General features: G+C 39.6%; 1 protein-coding gene across 1 annotated transcript in view; it reads left to right on the forward strand.

The window, feature by feature from the left end:
• The window catches only part of CCDC178 (coiled-coil domain containing 178), a 320921-nt gene that overhangs the window by 59385 nt on the left and 242091 nt on the right, over positions 1-19445 (forward strand). The window contains exons 6-8 of the mRNA XM_067553881.1: positions 3967-4187; positions 9265-9407; positions 18169-18322. Coding sequence (XP_067409982.1) covers positions 3967-4187; positions 9265-9407; positions 18169-18322 — 518 coding nt within the window. The remainder of the gene's footprint in view (positions 1-3966; positions 4188-9264; positions 9408-18168; positions 18323-19445) is intronic.

The raw sequence follows: 19445 nt of genomic DNA on the forward strand, positions 1-19445 counted from the left end.
AGGGTCCACCTGGACATACCTGGACTAGTATCTAATGGCCACGTGGTCTGAAGATATAAAGGAAGGAACCAGAGACTGCAGGTTTTGTTCTTTCTCCTCCCACATCCACACTGAAAGCAACAGGAATGCTGGAACACTAAGAGACTGGACCCAGTCTTGGAAGAAGCCTGTATACTGAGAATTGGAACATTTAAGTGGGGTGAGAAAACTGTCTAATCTAGATGCTGCCCAGTGTTGGAGGTTTAAGATTTAGATTGCGTATTTATCTTTATTTTCTTTGGTACCCATCTCTACTCTCTTTTGCCTTCCCCTTATACTCACTTAAAGTCCACCTTTCTATAGTTAATAAACCTGTTTTACATTTTTAACTAACAGTGTGTGTTTCATTGAAGTGTTTGGAAAAATCCCCACTCAGTTAACAAAAGTTGGTGTGTCTTCTCCACGTTGAGGAAGGGGCAAACCGGGTGATAAACTTACTGTTCAAACTTCTGAGCAGGCAGGACAGGGCAACTTCAGGATGCAGAGCAGGGAACTGTGGGGGTGGACTGGCTGGGTGGCGCCTTTCTCCGTGAGATTAGTGAATGGCCCTGAGAGCATTCATGTAATGTAGCTGGGCATAAGGCTCCACCTACTGTTAGGCTGAGTGATATCAGCACCTGGAGGGGTTTGCTGCTTGTCAGTAGCAAAGTAGTGTGTGAGACAACCTAGTCTAGAGAGTTAAGGTGGCACAGCAGTACCCTAGTCCCAGGTAGCACCCTGGGGGACCCTTCACATATACTAAACCTTCATGGATTCTGAATCACTTATGATGAGCTAAGACAGTTCATCATTAGTGCTGCAAAATCTGAAATAGACAGTCTTCAGGGAGGTGTGTTCATTCCATATGGAATTGTACTGTTTCCTGCTGGTGGAAATCTCATCCATGAAGGAGATGATAATATAGACCTCTGTGGAGTGACCGTTGATGGAAAGAATACCTTTCATTCAATGGCTAGAGTGGAATTTCAAGAACAGCCTGCAAATAGTCCAGCATCACAAGAAATATCTTTCAATTGTGGGAAAGAAAATTCACTAACTCTCCCTGGGCAATCAGAGTCTCTTATGCAGTGCTCAGCATTTGGAAAATTAGAACATATCCAGAACTGACTTGCCATGAGAAGGTGCTTGAGAAAATAAACTCTTGTCAGGTACAAAGTAATGCTATCTGAGATCTCTCTTGGAATCTTTTAAGACTTCTATCTCATGATGCCCTACCAATGCCAAATAATGTTGATATTGTTTATACTCAGGCGATTCCATTTTGGACTTTTTTCAACCACAATCTTTCAACAAAGAAGAGCATCTACACAGCAGTTGCATATGCATCTATTTTGGATGCCAAGCCACCTGATACAGCCACAGTCTGTACTATAATGCTGAAATGTAAGGAAATGTCAGCAGCTGTTGACAACAGCATGCTGTTCAGATCATAGATCTGCAGCTATGTGCTGTTGCTCAGCAAGTGCAATGACTCTCCCAAATGAACTTGGTACCAATGTAATTTGGCTAGTGCCTTTCATGCAGTTTTTTGCATGTATTGCATGTTTTATGCTATTTTTGCATGTATTGGAAAATCTGGGGAGATGCTGGATTGCTAGACCTTGTTAACTCAGATGTGTATGCAGCTTGTACTGCAGATCATATGCTTTCTGGAAAGCAATTCAACCATGCTCTGGGTGGCTTGATTCTAATATATGAGGCCCTCGGTGCTCTGAAACTTTATTCATTTGTTAAATGGTGTGAGCATGGAGGAGGATTAAAATTAAGGTTAGATCCAGTATTTGTTTGGCAAATGTTGGCTGACACTGAGTTCTTACAACATGTCAATAAAGAACTTAATGGTGCTGTAATTCAACATATGCTACCACTACTACTGGAATTTCAGATATGGGGAGTGGCCAGTCTCCTACATTCAAGTTTTGGGATCATTTTCTCCGTGTTATGCAGATATTCTAAATGTCCATGCAGAGCGAAAGGGTGATTGGAAACTTTACCTACACACACAGCATGCCATGTTTGTATACTTCTTTACTGCAGATTAGTCCAGATATGCCAGGTGAATACAAAGGCCATGTCTATACTGGCGGCGGCAAATTTGCCGCCGCCAGATCGATTTTTCTGGATCAATTTGAGCAGTCAGTGTAGACCCGCTCAATCGATCAGGAAGTCGACACTCAAGTAGTATAGTGCTGCGTCGATGGGAACGCTGTCCCTGTCGGCATAGCGCAGTGTAGACAGCGCGCAGAAGGGAAGCAGAGCAGTGGACGTGAGTTACGCAAGCTACTCTGCATAGTTTGCGTAACTCCCATTGACTGCCGCTGAATCTCCAGGTAAGTGTAGACTAGCCCAAAGCTACAATCTTAATATGTTAAATGTCTCTAAAGAAGTACCCAGTGTCTTTGAATCTGGGGAATTTGCTGTGCATCAGACTCCTGGTATTTTCTGTGGAATTTGAAATGGTGTGGGAACAGACAAAACAATCATCAAAGACTCAAAGGACAGCAGTGAGATTGTAGGACTGACCAGAAAAAAGCCAGCATCTTTTAGATGACCCCTTAGAAGACATATCCTGAGTGAATATGCAAAAGCTATGAAAGAAAGAAGTGGGGAAAGTTTTGAAGAGTATGTCAGAAGAGCATGTTGGCAAACAAAGATGTGCACATATTTGCACATAGATAAAACAGATATTGGCTGAACTTCGCAACTTGGATGGAAAAATGTGGATGATAAACTACTTCTATATTCTTCAAGGGTCCATGGCATTTGAGCATCTTCAAGACTTTATTTGTGCCTGTACCAGTAAGGGTTGCTGCACAATCAACTGTGTCTATAATCAGAACAATCTTCCCTGCACAGAACAGTGTACATGCCATTGCAATGAAGACTCTGCTAACCTATGTAGTCTTAAGAGATCATAATGATGGATAAGATGATGATGTTAACTGGAAGTGTCACAAGTGCAATTACATTTCAATGATACCTATACACATTTATTATTAGATTTTGTTTTACTGTTTAGATTGTTGTTGTGATGCTTTGAGGCCACAAATAAATCCAATTTTATATCTTGAAATAATAGTCATTAAACTAACAGAAATGAATGCAAATATTTCAAAGTTGTCATTTTAACATGTTGATGATGTCATTTAGTCCCTGTTTCTATGGTAATGAGATGACTTGACAGCTCTACATCATACCTTATCTTAGAGTAGACATAATAAACTTTCAAATGATGTATGATGTGCATTTGTGTAGGATGTTAAATCAACCAAATTAGTGGTGTCTGCCACTTGCCTACTATAGGTAGATATGTTGAAAACTAGTCACATGACTTCCCCTCAAAATATCTAATTTTGGATGTAAGGACAGATGCTTAACCAAAGTGTACAATAAGAAAGACTCTCAAAGCTTTCAGAAGCTCTTAAAATAGACAGTGAGCTCCTAGGGAAACAAGACTTGCTCTCATTTACCCTTCCTTCCCTGTAAACTGCTTTTCATTTAAAGGATTGCTAGTGTAATGTACTGGGGATTGTTAAGCACAAATTTGAACAGCTCTTCATTTAATAAAACATTTAGTGATATGTTTTGTAATGCATGTTCTGTTATTCACCCTTAACAAGTAGGGTTTCCAGCAAACTGTTTATAAAATGTGTATAAAAAACTGTTTATAAAATGTTTCAGAGGAGTAACTGTGTTAGTCTGTATACAGCAAAAACAACAAGAGTCCTGTAGCATTTTAAAGACTAACTAATTTAATGCCTGCAGAAATTAAATTTGTTAGTGTTTAAAGTGCTACAGGACTCTTGTTGTTTTTGCTATAAAATGTTTGCAATTCTTTTAGCAACATATTTTGTAAGCTCACTAAATATGAATAATGTTCCTCAAATGTTCATATTTTTATACTATTTGGCTCACTTTTCTTAACAGAACATGAGATTTGTGCTCAAGATATCTCAGAACTACAGTGGCATTTTGGCTTTATAAATAGCCAGCTACAACAGGTAAAAGCCCAAGTACTTAAGATAGAGGCAGTTAATGGAAGGATTCAGGAGGATATAGACTTCATGAAGAAACACAGCCCTCTGCTGGAAGAAAAGCTGAATCTTGAGGGTGACGCTATGAAGGATGTATTACTGGCACATGGAAAGGTAAATAGAAATTATGCAAGGTTGTTTTTACTGAAATCTTTCTGCTAGTTAGGGACATTCACCTTTTGTATTGCCATCTGTGGCTAATGCCAAAGTGCTGTTTCATATATTGCATGCGAAGAATGGGAGCCTTGGAGGTGCCACTAAATATAGGGGTCGTCTGCTTTTGTTAGTGTTTCTGCTGAGTGTTTTTTATCAATAGTTTTTGTAAGTTGCATGTGTTACTGTTAGTGTTCATTCTTCACATTTTGTAGCCTAAAGAGAAAAGTTTATAAAAATTGTGTATTTTTAGCATTATAACATTTTGGAGTATACCTTTGTAATTACTTCTTTTAAATGTGATATAGAGGAATCTGACGTACTGATTTAAATTTTAAAGACGTGGCTCTCTTTCTCAGATATTTAATGGTACTTGCAGTATCAATATGATTAAAGATAAATTTATGAAGTTCCAAAAATAGTTGAAACATATCTATCTGGAAAATTCAACAAAACATTTTATAGTATCATCCTGCCTTGGGCTTCAGTCCAGTGTTTCAGTAATTTCCTCTTTTTTTTCATTCAGTTTACCCAGTTAATTATCTTCAACTTTTTCCAGTTTCCAAATTTTAGTAGTTGTTCCACTGTAGGATATGTGAATAGTACTGTTATTTTTTCTCCATAAAGATCCATGTGAAAATGTTTAGCCTTTTTCTACTTCCGTAGCTGTAAGTGCCTGTGAATAGAAGACTTTCAAGAAGACCACACATTAGTGAGCTTGTGCATAGAATTTTACAACTTTTCTTGTGCTGCTTGCAGCAAACTCATGATACATAAAGCCCAACTCCCGAGTTACTAGAATCACTGGATTTGCAAGAGAGAAGTTTAATGTCGGTGAAAATTTTTAAAATATAGGTGGAAAAAGTTCCTTAGCTTTATGTTAGCTATTTCAAATGTTAAGAATTTTGGAGAAATAATGTACTCAGGAATTAATTAACACTCATACTACTGCCTGAAGCCCTAAACTTGCATTAAGACCCATGCAGGTGGACCCCTGTACCTGCATGGAGCCCCACTGAAGTAAAGAATGGGACATTCAGGTGAAACAACAATAAATTATAGCATTTCTGGGAATACTAGGTCATAACATAATAATCTAAAGTGGATTTAGATATGTTTGTCTGCATCTTAATGGAGTTTCACAATTGTGTTAAGCTTCCTTGATTTGAGGTAACAACTGAAAAGCACAGCTTTTCTGTTTGCCAAAATTAATGTTACCAATGTCACCTTAATTCAGTCACCTTGTGCATATGCATTATGATTTAATTTCATGATTATATACTATTCCACAAGACCCCTGCCTCATTTAGTGCACAGGCTGGTCAGTATTCAATATTTTTTCATATACTTCATTCATTGTGTTGCTCCCGGCCTAATTTAATGCAAACCTTGCACTGAATAAAAAATATTATTTTTTTTTTTACTTTTCTACAACACTCTCATAGTATCTGAGTACTTCACAAACACAATTAATTAACTTTCATAACACCTTAGTGAGGTGAGATAAATATCATCTCAGTTTTATAGATGGGGAACTGACACACTGAGAAATTAAGATCAAAACTGTGAATAGTATCAACTAATTTTTGGTACTCAAGACCCTGATTTGTCAGAGCACTTAGCAAATATATTGCACTTTATATGTTCAAAGTATAGCTCCAGTTGTTGTCTTTAGTTGCAGCTTTGAGCATTCATCTTTTCTGCAAATCCAGCTGCAGATGTCTCAGGTTGGACATGCAGAAGATGAAGACCAATACCAAGTAGTGGGCAACAGTGAAAAGTATGATTTAAAGTGATAGCATCACAGAGAAATTCTGTGGCAGAGGCAGATGGAAACCAGTTGTCCAGGATAGCATTCAGTAGCTTTAACCATGAGACCATCCATTATCATCCTGCAGTTCTCTGCCTCATTCACTACATACCTTCCTTCCAGCTTCTGCTGAACAAATGAGGCAGGAGTATTAATAAAAACAGAATAATTCAGTACACAGCCCTGATTAATTCCCAGTGCATGGTTTATCCAGTCCTTGTCTTACTCTGTTCCTATCCTACCCTCTGTCTCCTAGCCTTGTCCCCCTTTGTTCCAATTTCTGTCCCTCTCTCCATAATCCCTCAGCTCCTTCTCCTATCCTCCCTGTTCTTCTCAACCAACTGCATTTGAGATAGACTGCTTCTTCCTTCTCTTCTTTGCTGCCTGGACAACAACAGCAGAAGCATTAAGAATACAGGACAGAGAGTCTCCCTGGTCTCCATACCTTATGACAAGTACCACGGCAAGCCACAGAAGCTGGGAGGAGCACTTATGGGGGGGATAATCCTGCCTAACCCCTGCAGCCCCAGGATGGAGCATGCTCAGTTGCTGTCTGTGGATGGAGCATGCTAAGTCCAGTCATTAAGTAGGAGCTGTGTGGGAATACAGCATGCTCAGTATCGGCAGAATCTTGGAAGAACAATGCTGTCAATTTCTAATAAACTTCTGCTGATCATGTATGAAATGTAACTTTGAGGCATATAGAGTTGGCCAAATATGAAGGATTTTCACAGGAACAGCAAAAGGCATATCTCCCTGTCAAATTTCTCATGGCAGCCCCCTGTCGAATTTCAAGTCCTTGTTCCAAAATAGAGAAAAGGTGTAAGGTTTTTTTTTTTCTTTTAATGTGGTGTGATGGGGTATTCGAGCCAGACACTGAGCCAGCAAAGGTTAATGAGCTGTTTTAGGCACACTCAGCACTGTCCAGCTACACCTCCACTTGCTGCCAGGTAATGAAGGGGAAGTTAAAAGGGGAAGAGGACAGCTTAATAGTGGGCAGCTCAGGGAGGAGAGTAGATCTCTTATCCTTTGCTCCCTGAGGAAAGGACCAATCCAAAACCTCTACACAGACTGACTGCCAGATCCCTCCGGAGGAAGGTGGGCCTGACAAAGGACTACTGAGTTTGTTTATGGGACTATTTCTTTGATTTACTACAAAAAGGACTGTTGGGCTGTGTGGGATAGACCTGTGGGGTCTAAAGGCTATTGGGCTATCTGTGTTGCCTGACACATAACTGAGGGGCCTAACGAGACTGTTGCAGAGAACCCCTGCCCAAGTGGGCAGTGGGAAATTGCTTCATTAAACTGTGGACTTTTGCACCCTACTTGAATCTGTCTTGTAATTTGTCTTGGACCCTGAAGAGCATGAACACACATGGGAAAAAACATGTTTTTTTCTTTAACTTCATTCACTGAAGCAGCTAATAACCAGCATGGAAAATTTCATTCCAGTTAAATTTTGGCAAAATTATAAGCATCTGAAAATATCAGGGCCTTATAATGGAAAGTGTTAGACAACCTTAACTGCAAGTGTAGCTACCAGTTCTGCTTAAAATAATACCTATGTTATATATTGTACATTTTTATTAAAAATCTAGAAATTGAACTTTTTTGTGATCACTATTAACAACTTCCCCTAAAGATTGTTTCAGTTGCAGAATGAAACATTGGACTTACAATAACTTTGTTTAGTTAATAATAAATGCTGTTAATATTTTTATATCTTTTATTTTTACTTGAGGAGTCAATAATTATATATCAAAATACTCAAATATGTCATAATAAAAGGAAAACATTGCATATGACAAAGCTTTATAAATAACACAATTATCTTTAAAAAATTTGCTATTGATCCATTTTTCCTTTTTTTAAATGAAAATCAACATTAACAATTATATCATCACAGTACAGTATACCTGAATAACTACTGGTACTCCTGCAAACTCCTCACTTCTAACTTCTTTTATAAAGCTTGGGAAATACTTGTTGATATGTAACTGTGAACTGAGTAGATAGTCTATTTTTAAAGACTAACATTTTTGTTATATCAGCAGTTAGGATATTTTCAGAATAATGGCTAATTAAAGGTCAGGCTATTAACTTTTTCTTCTACTTATTTTATTTTTCCATTCTTGTTATTGTTGCCTTGGGATATATTTGATGCAGTGAAAAAATGATATGAAATACAATTCATGAAATAGACATTTCCCAAAGCAATTTTAAATTAGTACTTTTTCCAGTTCTGATTTTTTTTTCTTCCCAGTACTAGATGAAACAATGCAAAATAAATCTCATCATAGGAGTAGTAACTCTACATGGCATAATAACAGTATAGGTCATCTGTTGTGGTAACTCACTCATATTTCCTCTTTAAAAAGTTATTAGATATTAAAACAAAAAATACTGATGGTTTAAATTGTACTCTAATTTATATGCTTGGATTAACTGGTTCCACCAATTTTATTGGTTTTATCCATTGCCTTAGGACCTTGCTGCAGAACTTGATTTTCTCTTTAATTAAAAATAATTAGATAATATTGAGTATGTAGTTGTTTTTGTAATTTCCCAAATAAAAAGACTGAGCAGTTAATCAGGACCTTAGATTATAATATATTCCTATTTTTATTGTATCACGTGAATCGCTGATTTCTGTAATTTATTGGTGGAGATTTTGAAAAGTAGAGAGGGCAGTTAGGTACCAAACTCCCATTGAAAGTCAATGAGAATGGGTGCCTGACACTCATCTTTGCCTTTGAAAATCTCTGTCATTGTCTCGGGACTCTCTGTTTCTTAAGTGAATGTCAGGCTTGTACAGCCCCTCAGAAGCCTTTAAGTAATGATTCCATCAGATTGCTGAGGACAGAGTCAGTGGCTTCTTCCAAGTTTTTGTGTTCTGCTCCATTGGTCTCTATCTTCCCATGCAAGTAGCCACCTTTTCACAATAACTTCCAAATGTTATAATAAAATGAAAACCCTCTTGTTAACACTGGCTTCTTGGTCTCATAAGATTCTACACATGCTCCGCCATCATCTTCTACTCTGACTGCTTCTTTGGTATTCCATGCTTTATATGTTGCAAAATATTGTGACATCTTAAAGCGCTACATTCAAACTTTCAAATAGTAATAGGTGAGTCAGAAGATTACTGAATGAGAACAGTTGTGTTTAAAATATTATATACATTTCATAATGAAAACAGTTTGTAGAAGATTTGTTTTCCTTTTTCAGGTATCAAAATTATATTATGATGTTTATCGGGAACTTCTGAGAATCCAGCAAATTTTAAAACAAGTCACTGAAGAAGCTGAAAAGGAGAGAGAATCTATGTCTGATCAAATTAAATATGCTGAGATACTGTTGAATCAGTACCAGTAAGAGCCTTTAAAAATGTTATTAAAATGGTCTTTGATGGTCTTTAATAGTTTGACAGTTTAGATGTATAATGACAATACAACTACAGTATAAGTACATTCAGAAAATGCCTGTTTTGTTCTTGATTGAGGATCCTCTGCATATTCTCACACTGGGAATGTGCTGACCAGCTGGGATGGTGGAATCTTCTGATAGAACTGCCTGTTAGAGCGCTCACACACCCCTCTACTGCTTCCTTCACTCTTCGAGCATGTTTTGAGGGCATGGCTATAAAAGGGGATGTGGTGCCAGCTGCTGACTTACTTACTTTCAATTGCAGCAATCAGATGGATGTGGACCTTTCTAGATCTCTTGGATCAATAACTTTGAACAAAGTACCTATTAACTGTACATTAGTTGTTAATTACATTAGTAAGCTAGCTTTATAGTTCATAGTTTTAGCATTAGTTTGGACTTTAGAGTAAGTTATAGAGTAGTGTAAAATATTTACAAAGTCTATGGTACTGGCATTGATGGCAGATCCAAAGATGATAAAGCATGATTTTAAAAGATGTGCATCATGTCCTGCAGTCTTTCTGGCATGGATCTGATGCATACAACAGGTGACATAAATGCCATGGGAAAAGATATTTCCCTTCACATTGTACTGTTTTTAGCATGTTCATTATTTGGTCCTGTAAGGAGAGAGAAAATAGACTTCAAACACTCAAGTGGCCCTATCTGCCCAACCTCTAAGATTGGAAGCTTCAAAGAGATCTGAAGGAAAAGATAAGGGATCCAGTCGGCTGCAAGTATGTTTGACTCCAGGGAGAGAATCACGGTAAAGGGTTTGTTCTTGGCGTGAAGCTCCGGTTCCAAGTCAGCTGAGGTATTGGTAGTTAAGTCCAATGATCCAGTTCTGGATATGTAACCCAAGGCTCCGGGTAACATGCCAGAACTAAGCACTGTGCTTCCAAGGAAATGAAAGGTCAAATTAAAATACATTTTGGGTGATTCGTACTATGGATCTGAGACCTGAGAACATAAAAGCTCCAAACTGTTCTTAGTTGATAGAGCCAAAGAAGAAGCCCACTTAACTAATTATCATCTTTCTTAGTTCCTACCATTACAGTTATGATGCAGGTTCATGTGGATCTGCAACACGGAACAGATCTGACTGGTTCTCCAATTAGAATAATGAAAAGGTACATCTCTCTCCTCCTCCTGCTCTCAACAAAAGACTGAGATGAGAAATTGTGCTGGATAGGTCTCCAATGACCCATTGACTATACTTCCTGGATCTCCAAGAAAAGACTATTTCGCCATTATGCTTTTTTCAAATTCCAGATTCCGTTATATCACCTATTGTTGCATAGTCAGATCCACATTCTGAAAAGGATCTAGATCCAGTAATGATTTCAGAAGTTTAATCTCTTCCTTCAAGGAAGGGCTTTCCTCCTCGAATGGACACTCCAAACATCCTAGGAATCAAGTTTACAGGATGATGCCAGAAGGGGACATTTGACAGGATTGGCACATGCCATCTTGGATGCCTTAGTATCACTGGTCAACTCCCACTTATTCTTACTACTCATGAAAGATAGACTCTCCAGTTCCGGTTCAAGTAAAACCTAAATCTATGGATCTGAAGTAATTGGATCCTCAACACTTAGAACTGACGGTTACAGAATGCTCTCTTACTTTGGTACAGCATACATTTTCTGAAGAAGATGAACTATTTCCTTCCCCTCCCTAGTTGAATTTCAACAACAGGAGCTTGAATTGGAGGATGATTCTTCCCCAGACAAGAATATAGGTGTTGCTTCAGCATCATCTCCCTCCAGAGATGCTATCCAATTCCATGAAGTAGTGGTCAGAACAGTGACAAGTCTGAAATTACCCTCAGTAGCTTTGGAATAAATCATCCACGCAGTTTTCAACAGCTTAGGTTGCACTAGAAGGAATAAGGTATCTACCAAAGTTAGAAGGACTTTGGCAACCAGTTAACCAATCCATCCTCATGTCAGCCACTTTTGAAGAAGGCTGACAAATTATATCAGATTTCTTATTAAGGGTTTTCTTGCTTTCATGTTTATCCTACTCCTAATTTGCTTGTTTTGGCAGCAATAGTCCAGAGATCTGAGTTAGGTCACTTTTCCTCCTCTCCTTATGAAAGAGAATGGAAAAAATTGGATTCTTTAGGCATAAAATTGTTTTCTTCAGCTTCTCTGGATAGTGGTCAATTACTAGTCAGTGATGTTGAGGTAACTGTTTCACCTTTGGGAGAAGGTGTCACTTTTCACAAAAAATCTTACAGGGGCTCAGTGGAAACAAGTTAATGCCCGCATAAATGAAGGTCAAAATGTGCACTTACAGCATCTTTTGATATTTCAGACACTGCTTCTAGATCAATTGCTTCTTCAATAGCTCTCTGTAGACATGCATGATCAAAATCTTTGTTGTTACCAAGAGATGAGAATCTAGAGTAGAGGACCTTCCTGTGGAAAGGGATGGTCTCTTCAGTGCTGAAACTGATGACTTTTAGAAAAAATAAGACACAGTGTGACACTTTTTTGGGGAGCCCAGAACTGTAAGCCACTGTTACACCTCTCTGACTCGGCAAGAGAGAGCTTTGCTGGAGCTTAAACTGTGTGTCGGTTACCTGCCACCCCACTCTGTGCACTTCACCCACAAACTCCTTGAGACCCTACCAGTGTTAGCTTAGCTTTGCAGATAACAAACATTGAACACCAGTTCCCAAACCTGCTGGAAAAGCATTCCTCTGCAGCATCCAGCCCCTATCACTGGACACTCAGAGAAATCACCAAGTCTGGTCCCTTCAAATACATGCACGCACCAGCCTTTTAGTTTAGCTGAGGAACCACGCTTTAATATGTAGCAGTAAGACAATTTATGGTAGAACCAAAAAGTAGGTTTATTAACAAAGAACAGAGATTGAAGTGTTAGTGAACAAGGATAATAGAAACAGTGAATGGTTACAAATAAAAAAACTCACTTTCTAGTGTCAGAAATTTAATATATTACTATTCTGGTCTCAGGCAATTTCTCACAGTCAGTTCTCAGCATTCTCAATACACATGGTTAGGGTATCCACCTTTCACAGATTCCAAGATCACTGGACTCTTTATCCGTTAAGTGATGGATAACAAAGGGCTAACTCTCCCTCTTCTTACAGTGAAGTAAACTTTCAAAATATATTCCTTTAAAATGTGCACCCCAGACACTTCTCTCCTGCTGGTATGCAGATGTTAAGCTGTCTTCCTCACCCTTCTCTCAGTTTGCTTTTCCTGTTGATTCATATACAAATGTAACTTTCATTGTTGCTGGTTTTAGGCAGACAACTAAATCCACATTCCTTTGTTTTGGACAAACTTGTTTATCAACTCTACCTCCAAAACACATTTTAGAAACATATTTCCAGCACACAAACATAACACTCTACACACCATTCATACATACATCACACAACGTTATTAATGACCACGGTGTCACCAGCTTTTATTTGATACTTCACACGGCACTTTTTATAGATAAATACTATTACAGTAATGTGCTAGGTGTATTGAGTTTGTCAGGTGTGATAGGGTTTACAGAACAGTGTGCCCGCTTCCTGTGGGCATTGAAGGTCTCGTAGGATCACACACAGTCAGCTACAATCTTTTAGAAGGAAATCACCTGCTCTTATGTTCAGATACCATAAACAGTACTATCCACAACCTTCTTCCTCTTCCTGTTGTGCCCCAAAAAGACAGCAATAGCGCCATCAGCAACATATGTAACAAACCTCTTCTCAGTCTCAACAGAAGGAAGAGATCCTTCAAACCTTGGATGAAGACACAGAGTTCTTCATCTACATTTTTGTTGCCTAATGTCAGCCCACAGGTTTGACATGAGGATTGAGAGCTGTGGACCAATCAAACCATTTTTGTATGATGTGTGTGATGGGTTTTCCCAAAGTACAACCTGGGACTGGGGTACTGCTATCCCCCCCAACTGTCCAGCCTGGGCTGTCCCTCACAATGCTTTGCTAGTGACAAGTAGCAAACCTCTCCAGGTGCTGTTATCACTCAGCATAACAGCATGTGAAGCCACACACCCAGCTAGATTACATGAATGCTCCCAGAGCCACTCACAAATCTCACAAAGAAAGGCACCAGCCAGTTCACTCCAGCTCCCTGCCTTGCATCCTGAAGTTGCACTGTCCTGCCCTGAAGAAAAGCCTGACAAGTATACGTTTATTACCCAGTCTGCCCTGCCGTCTGTATGATGGAGGACATACAGAAGCCTTTGTTAACTGAGCTGAGATTTCCAAACACTTCAGTCAAAACACACTGTTTTACTTAAAATATAAAACAGATTTATTAACTACAGAAAGATGGATTCTTCTTCGAGTGGTGTCCCTGTAGATTCTCCACTTCGGGTGTTTGGTGTGTCCTCGATCAGCGATTTCTATCAGCAGTGCTCATTTGGGTTGTGCATTCATCTCTCTATCTTGTGGTGCTGTTGGTGCCTTGCTCATCATATGCACAACCAGACCCCCTCAGTTCCTTCTCAATCATCTGTAGCCTGAGATGAAGCCCTCAGCAGTTCCTACCATTAGCTCATCTTAACAATTAGATAGCCTTTATATAGTACTGGTTTAGTTATTAGTTAGTTATTTACCTTTCCCCATATTACCCAGTTTAAAAAAAATGTTTTTCCTCATAGTGTAGATTAGTTTTTCTCCTCAGGGAACCTGCTATTATGCCTGGTTCACCAGGATTTAAAAGATGCAGGTCCTGCAGGGACATGATCACAGCATCAGATGGACGCTTGCAATGCTTCTGATGTCTGGGTGAGGGGCACATACCCCAAAAGTGTACCCATTGTAAGAATCTAAAGTCCAGAGCCAGAAGGGACAGAGATCTCTGACTCAAACTCATTTTAATGGAAAAGTCGTTGAGACCCACCTCTGACCCCGGTCAGGAAGAGCTCAAACAGCAGAAAAATCTTTGCAGAAAAGAGCTCAACTCTGCCTCAGAGAGAACTGGCAAAAAAGAAGAGCTCACCAGCAAAATCTCTCTTGTCAATAACGGTGGTGCCAAGATTAAGTACATATGAGCAGGTTCCTCAGGTTCAGCAGCACTGAAGGACTCTCAACCTTCTGGTGCAGAGTCGAGAGTCAAAAATAAGCTTGGCTTCGACTATGGCACCTATCATGACGGTGGCACTGACCTCAACAATGGCATCGATGAAAATTGCAGTACCAGCATCAACACTGGGACAAAAACACACTTTAAAACATTACTGCCATCAGAGAGATATACAAGTAACATCCACACCTCAGTCACCACTGGTCAGCACAGATACCTCCCCAATGCACATTTTACCTGATAAGGCTCTCTCTCCCATACTTCTTTTCAAGGGGAGATGAGGATGATGGAGAGGAAGGCATTTTCTCCTCCCAATATTCCTCACCTGCCAGACCAACTCCTGAATTTCCAAAATATAGATCACATACCATACATCATAGACAATCATGGTGTGGACCACCGTATTTCAGGCCACCCATATCTTTTCCAATGCAATGGCCCAACTGGGATATATGGCCCGCCTATATAAAAGGTTACAGCAGACCCCCTAGCTTCTATAGGGACAGAACCATATCTCCATCAGGATCTGTCCCATCTGTTTTTGAACCACCTCAAGAACTACTGAAGAAAGGGAGGAAAGTATTGAGCAGGAAACATTACTTCCAATACACAACTCATCTTCCTTACTTGATGAGGCAATAATACTGCCTTCTCCTGTGACTGCAGATGACTTCAGGCAGTTTCAGGAACTTTTTAAAAGAGTGGCAGAAAATCTGGAAATCCCCCTTGAGGAAGTCACTGAAACACATCACAAGCTGTTACGAATTCTTCACACTGCTACCTCATCAATAATTGCCTTACCAATTGACGAAGGATTTTTGGAGCCGGCCAACAACATATGGCAAACACCAGGAACCATTCCACCAACTTGTAAGAGGGCAGACAAAAAAAATCACGTCCCCTCAAAGGGTATAGAATTTATTTTTCTCCACCCTCCTCCTAAATCCCTCGTTATGGAGACATCAAATCAACGGAGTAAACAGCCCCAATATAAGTCTACACCACAGAATAAGTACTGGAAAAAGGTAGACCTTTTTGGACAAAAAGTATACTCATCAGCTACATTACAACTACGTGTAGCTAACTATACCGCATTACTCTCAAATTATGACTACAATTACTCCAAAATCATGGAATTTATTAATGATATTCCGGAGGAGAGAAGAGAACAATTCAGATTGCTCATAAACAAAGATCATCTTGTGGCTAGAATCTCCTTACAGGCTTCCCTCATTGCTAACACAGCTGCAAGAGCAACAGCTACAGCTGTGATCATGTGTAGGACGTTGTGGCTCTGCTCTGCAGGCTTGCCAAAGGATCTACAGTCCATGATAGAAGATCTCCCCTTTGATAAGGTGAAACTCTTTGCTGCAAAAACTGACAAGGTCCTTCATACCATGAAGGACTCAAGAGCCACACTAAGCACACTCAGTATTTACACATCTGTAACAAGGAGAAACAATACAGGTATCAGCTATATTTGCACATGGACCAAGATTACACCCCTCAACAAAGACATTATGAACCACAGCATAACAAACAAAGACCACAGAGACGATGGCAGACCCATCAGCAAATCTAAACATCACAACTATCGTCTATGAAACAGCAATTTTGAAATCTCGGTCGAGGGTCTGAACGACCTCCCTCACCACGCAGTGCTAGTCACACTGACCAGCCACTTTGGACATTGACTATGCCCTTTCCAACACATACGGGCATCTATGACATCAGATAAATTGGCATTCGAGATAGTACATTCAGGATATTCCGTCCCATTTACCTCTATTCCCCCTATCCAACCCCCTTCCCTGTCCCTCTTCAGGAACCTATCTCACGAGCACCTATTACAAGAAGTGATCTTCTTCTACATTTAGATGCTGTAGAACATGTACTCCACAACACAGAGGGAAGGGTTTTTACTCCCATTACTTACTGACCCAAAAGAAAAAGGTGGGTGGAGTCCCATTTTAGATCTCAAAAGGCTCAACAAGTTCTAAAAGTACAACGATTCAGGATGGTCAGACTATCTACTATCATACCAGTGTGATGTTCCCCTAGTGCAATCTGGACTGATGAATGGCTGAGTCACTCCAGTCCCCCAATCCTGGAGTCCACTTTACCTTGCCCTGCTGTGAGAACCCCCACTCCTGGGCTGCTCATGCACAGCCTCTAGCAAGCAAGTTGCTCCTAATTGAGTGATTGAGTGAGTGCTTCTAGACAGCCACTCTTTGGATTATGACCCCAGCTCTACCCCTAATCCCAGATGCGACCCTAGAAACCTCTATTTTACAATGTTTAGTGATGCCCACCAAACAGTGTAAACTCATATAAATTTGTCAGTTTAACAAAAAAATTGATATACAGTAGCCTTGTTACTCCAAGCAGAATCTCCAACATACTTCAAACCAAAATGCACTGCTTTAGGTAAAACAAGCAAACACATTTAATAAATACAAAAGTATTATAAGGCTGGCTGGTTTCCCTTCAGCCAGGCTTTACCCTTTGATCAGCACTTCAGTTGCTTGGTGGTGTTTGTAGATGGAGTGTTTGTACATGGAGGTGGAAGAGAGATGTAGATGGAGGTGGAAGAGAGAGAGAGCATGGCTTCTCCATTTGGTTTTTGTTACAGATGCCGGCTGATGATAACAAGCTTGTAAGTATCTGTTCAATGATGAGTATGTGATGTCCAGAGAGAGAAGTTGTTGGGCATTTTAACCAGACTGTAGTTTACTTCTGATGGAATCTGGACAGCCTATTAGAACAAGTGTTGGAAGGACAGAGTGCCCAGAGGATACTCTTTGGAGCAGGAACTGTCATTTTTCTTGTTTATACAGAGCTTTGTACAATGGGAGTTTAGGCCTCTCGGTGCTACCTCAATATAAATTATAAATCACAGTGATAATGCTTCTCTGTCTAGGTATTCACATTAATGTATTATCTGAGTCCCTCAACACGAATATACTCTGGGATGTCTAACTGCATATAGGTATGGAAGGAGGTAGGAATGATCCAACTGATTACAGGGGCACATAGCAAAATGACTTTCGTCCACAAAGCAAAACAACAATGCACCTGATTGATTAAATGAAAACAGCCATTCACGAGACTAGGCCACCAGCAGGAACAGCACTTTGCTAATATGCTTAATTATTGATTGTGGATGACTGAACCAAAACCATGTTTTAAACTGTTGCGGTAGTAACTGGTTAAAGGCTCAATTAGAAGTTGTTGTGTGGTTAAACTCTTTAAATACAAATGAATAGCTTTGAAGCCGACTGGAATAAGAACAAAAAAGAGCCATGCTGGATCAGACCGATGGTCCCTCTAGCCCAATACTCTGTCATCTGACAGTGCCCGGTGTCAGCTTCTTCAGAGGGAATGACTAGAACAGGGCAATTTCCAGTGATCCATCCCCTCTTGTCCAGTCCCAGCTTCTAGTAGATGATGTTGCCAGGGTAGATGGTTCAAAATCCATTAATATAAGTGTTTGAGTGACTTAGGCAACAGAGAGAACCAAAATAAATCTTAACTGATTCAAGTCTGCTTTACATTCTTCTTTATGGAGGAAGATTATGTTGAAACACTTCCAAATAAATGAATGACATTATTCTTGTGTTTCTATTAGGAATGAGTTAAAACACTCAGAATTTTGTTGGACTGAATTCTGTATAAAGCTAAGAGAAACAGAGAAGAGGATTATAAAGGAAGAAAAATACCTTGAAGAGTTAATAAAGCAAAAAGAAGAGATACAGGAAGATGCTAAATCTTGGAACAACAAAGTGAGTTTTAAATATTTATAAACAAGCAAATAAATAAAACAAATATCTTTTGAACCAAAAAGTACACGAAATTTTGAATATTTTGTATGTTTGAAAGTTAAGGTTTCCTGTAATAGCCCAAATTAAAATATTTATTTTCAGTAAACTGAAAATATGTTTGATATAATGGAATTTTTTGTTATTGTGTTGTGACGTTTCCCCTCTGCAATCTGGACTCGTGTGTAGCCGTATCATCCCAATTCCTCACTCCTGGGCCCTGATTTACCCTGCTTTGCTGGTGAACCACCCACTCCTGGGTCAGCCCACGCCCAGCCTCCTGCAAGAACTTGGTCCCTGACCTAGTGAAGGAGCGCTTCTGGCCAGCCACTCATGGGATAGACCCACGTAAATCACCCCCAGTCCCAGATGCAATCCCAGGAACTGCCGTTTTGCAGGGTTTAGTGCTGTACCCTGCACCCTATAAGCTCATTTACATTTGTCCGTCAATTTACCAAAGAAATTGATATGTACTAACTCTGTCACTCTAAATGAGGTCTCTGCACATATTCAATCCACATTCGCTGTTTTAGATAAGACAAACAAAAGTTTATTGATTACAGTAAGATTTTAAGTGAATCTAAGTCAGATTATTAATAAGTCAAGGAGTTAATCACAATTAACTAAAAGACAACAAATATCCTAAACTAAGATTAATATTCCAGTCTCTTTCAATCTATGACATTAGCTTACCACATAGGCTGGTAGTGATGTGTCTTGCAACACGCCTCGCCCCCCCTCCCTCCCCCGTGAGTAGGTAGCAGGCTTTGATGTTGCTTGGAAGATAGATTCCAGGGGAAAGACCGTAGACAAAAACACCTCAGCTTTTAACAAGTTTCCTCGGCACCCCCTGGGGTCAGGTGATTGTCCATGTCCGGCAATGGGCGTGATTTTTCCTTCTTGAGCCAAGATGCTCAAAGGTGCTTAGGCCAGTCCATTGTTCCTGTATGCATGCCTCTGCAGGGCATGGAAACACAGCTTTGTGTTTGTCTTTATCTATTCAAGCCATGTGAGAGACATGTTTGGGGACATGACATAGCAGAGTTTCATATCTGTACATATGTATGACATTGCAGGAAACATGCTA

This window comes from Emydura macquarii, unplaced genomic scaffold (assembly GCF_026122565.2).
Source record: "Emydura macquarii macquarii isolate MOO-44397 ecotype Brisbane River unplaced genomic scaffold, CSIRO-AGI_Emac_v2 contig_1477, whole genome shotgun sequence".
NCBI classification, from domain to species: domain Eukaryota; kingdom Metazoa; phylum Chordata; order Testudines; family Chelidae; genus Emydura; species Emydura macquarii.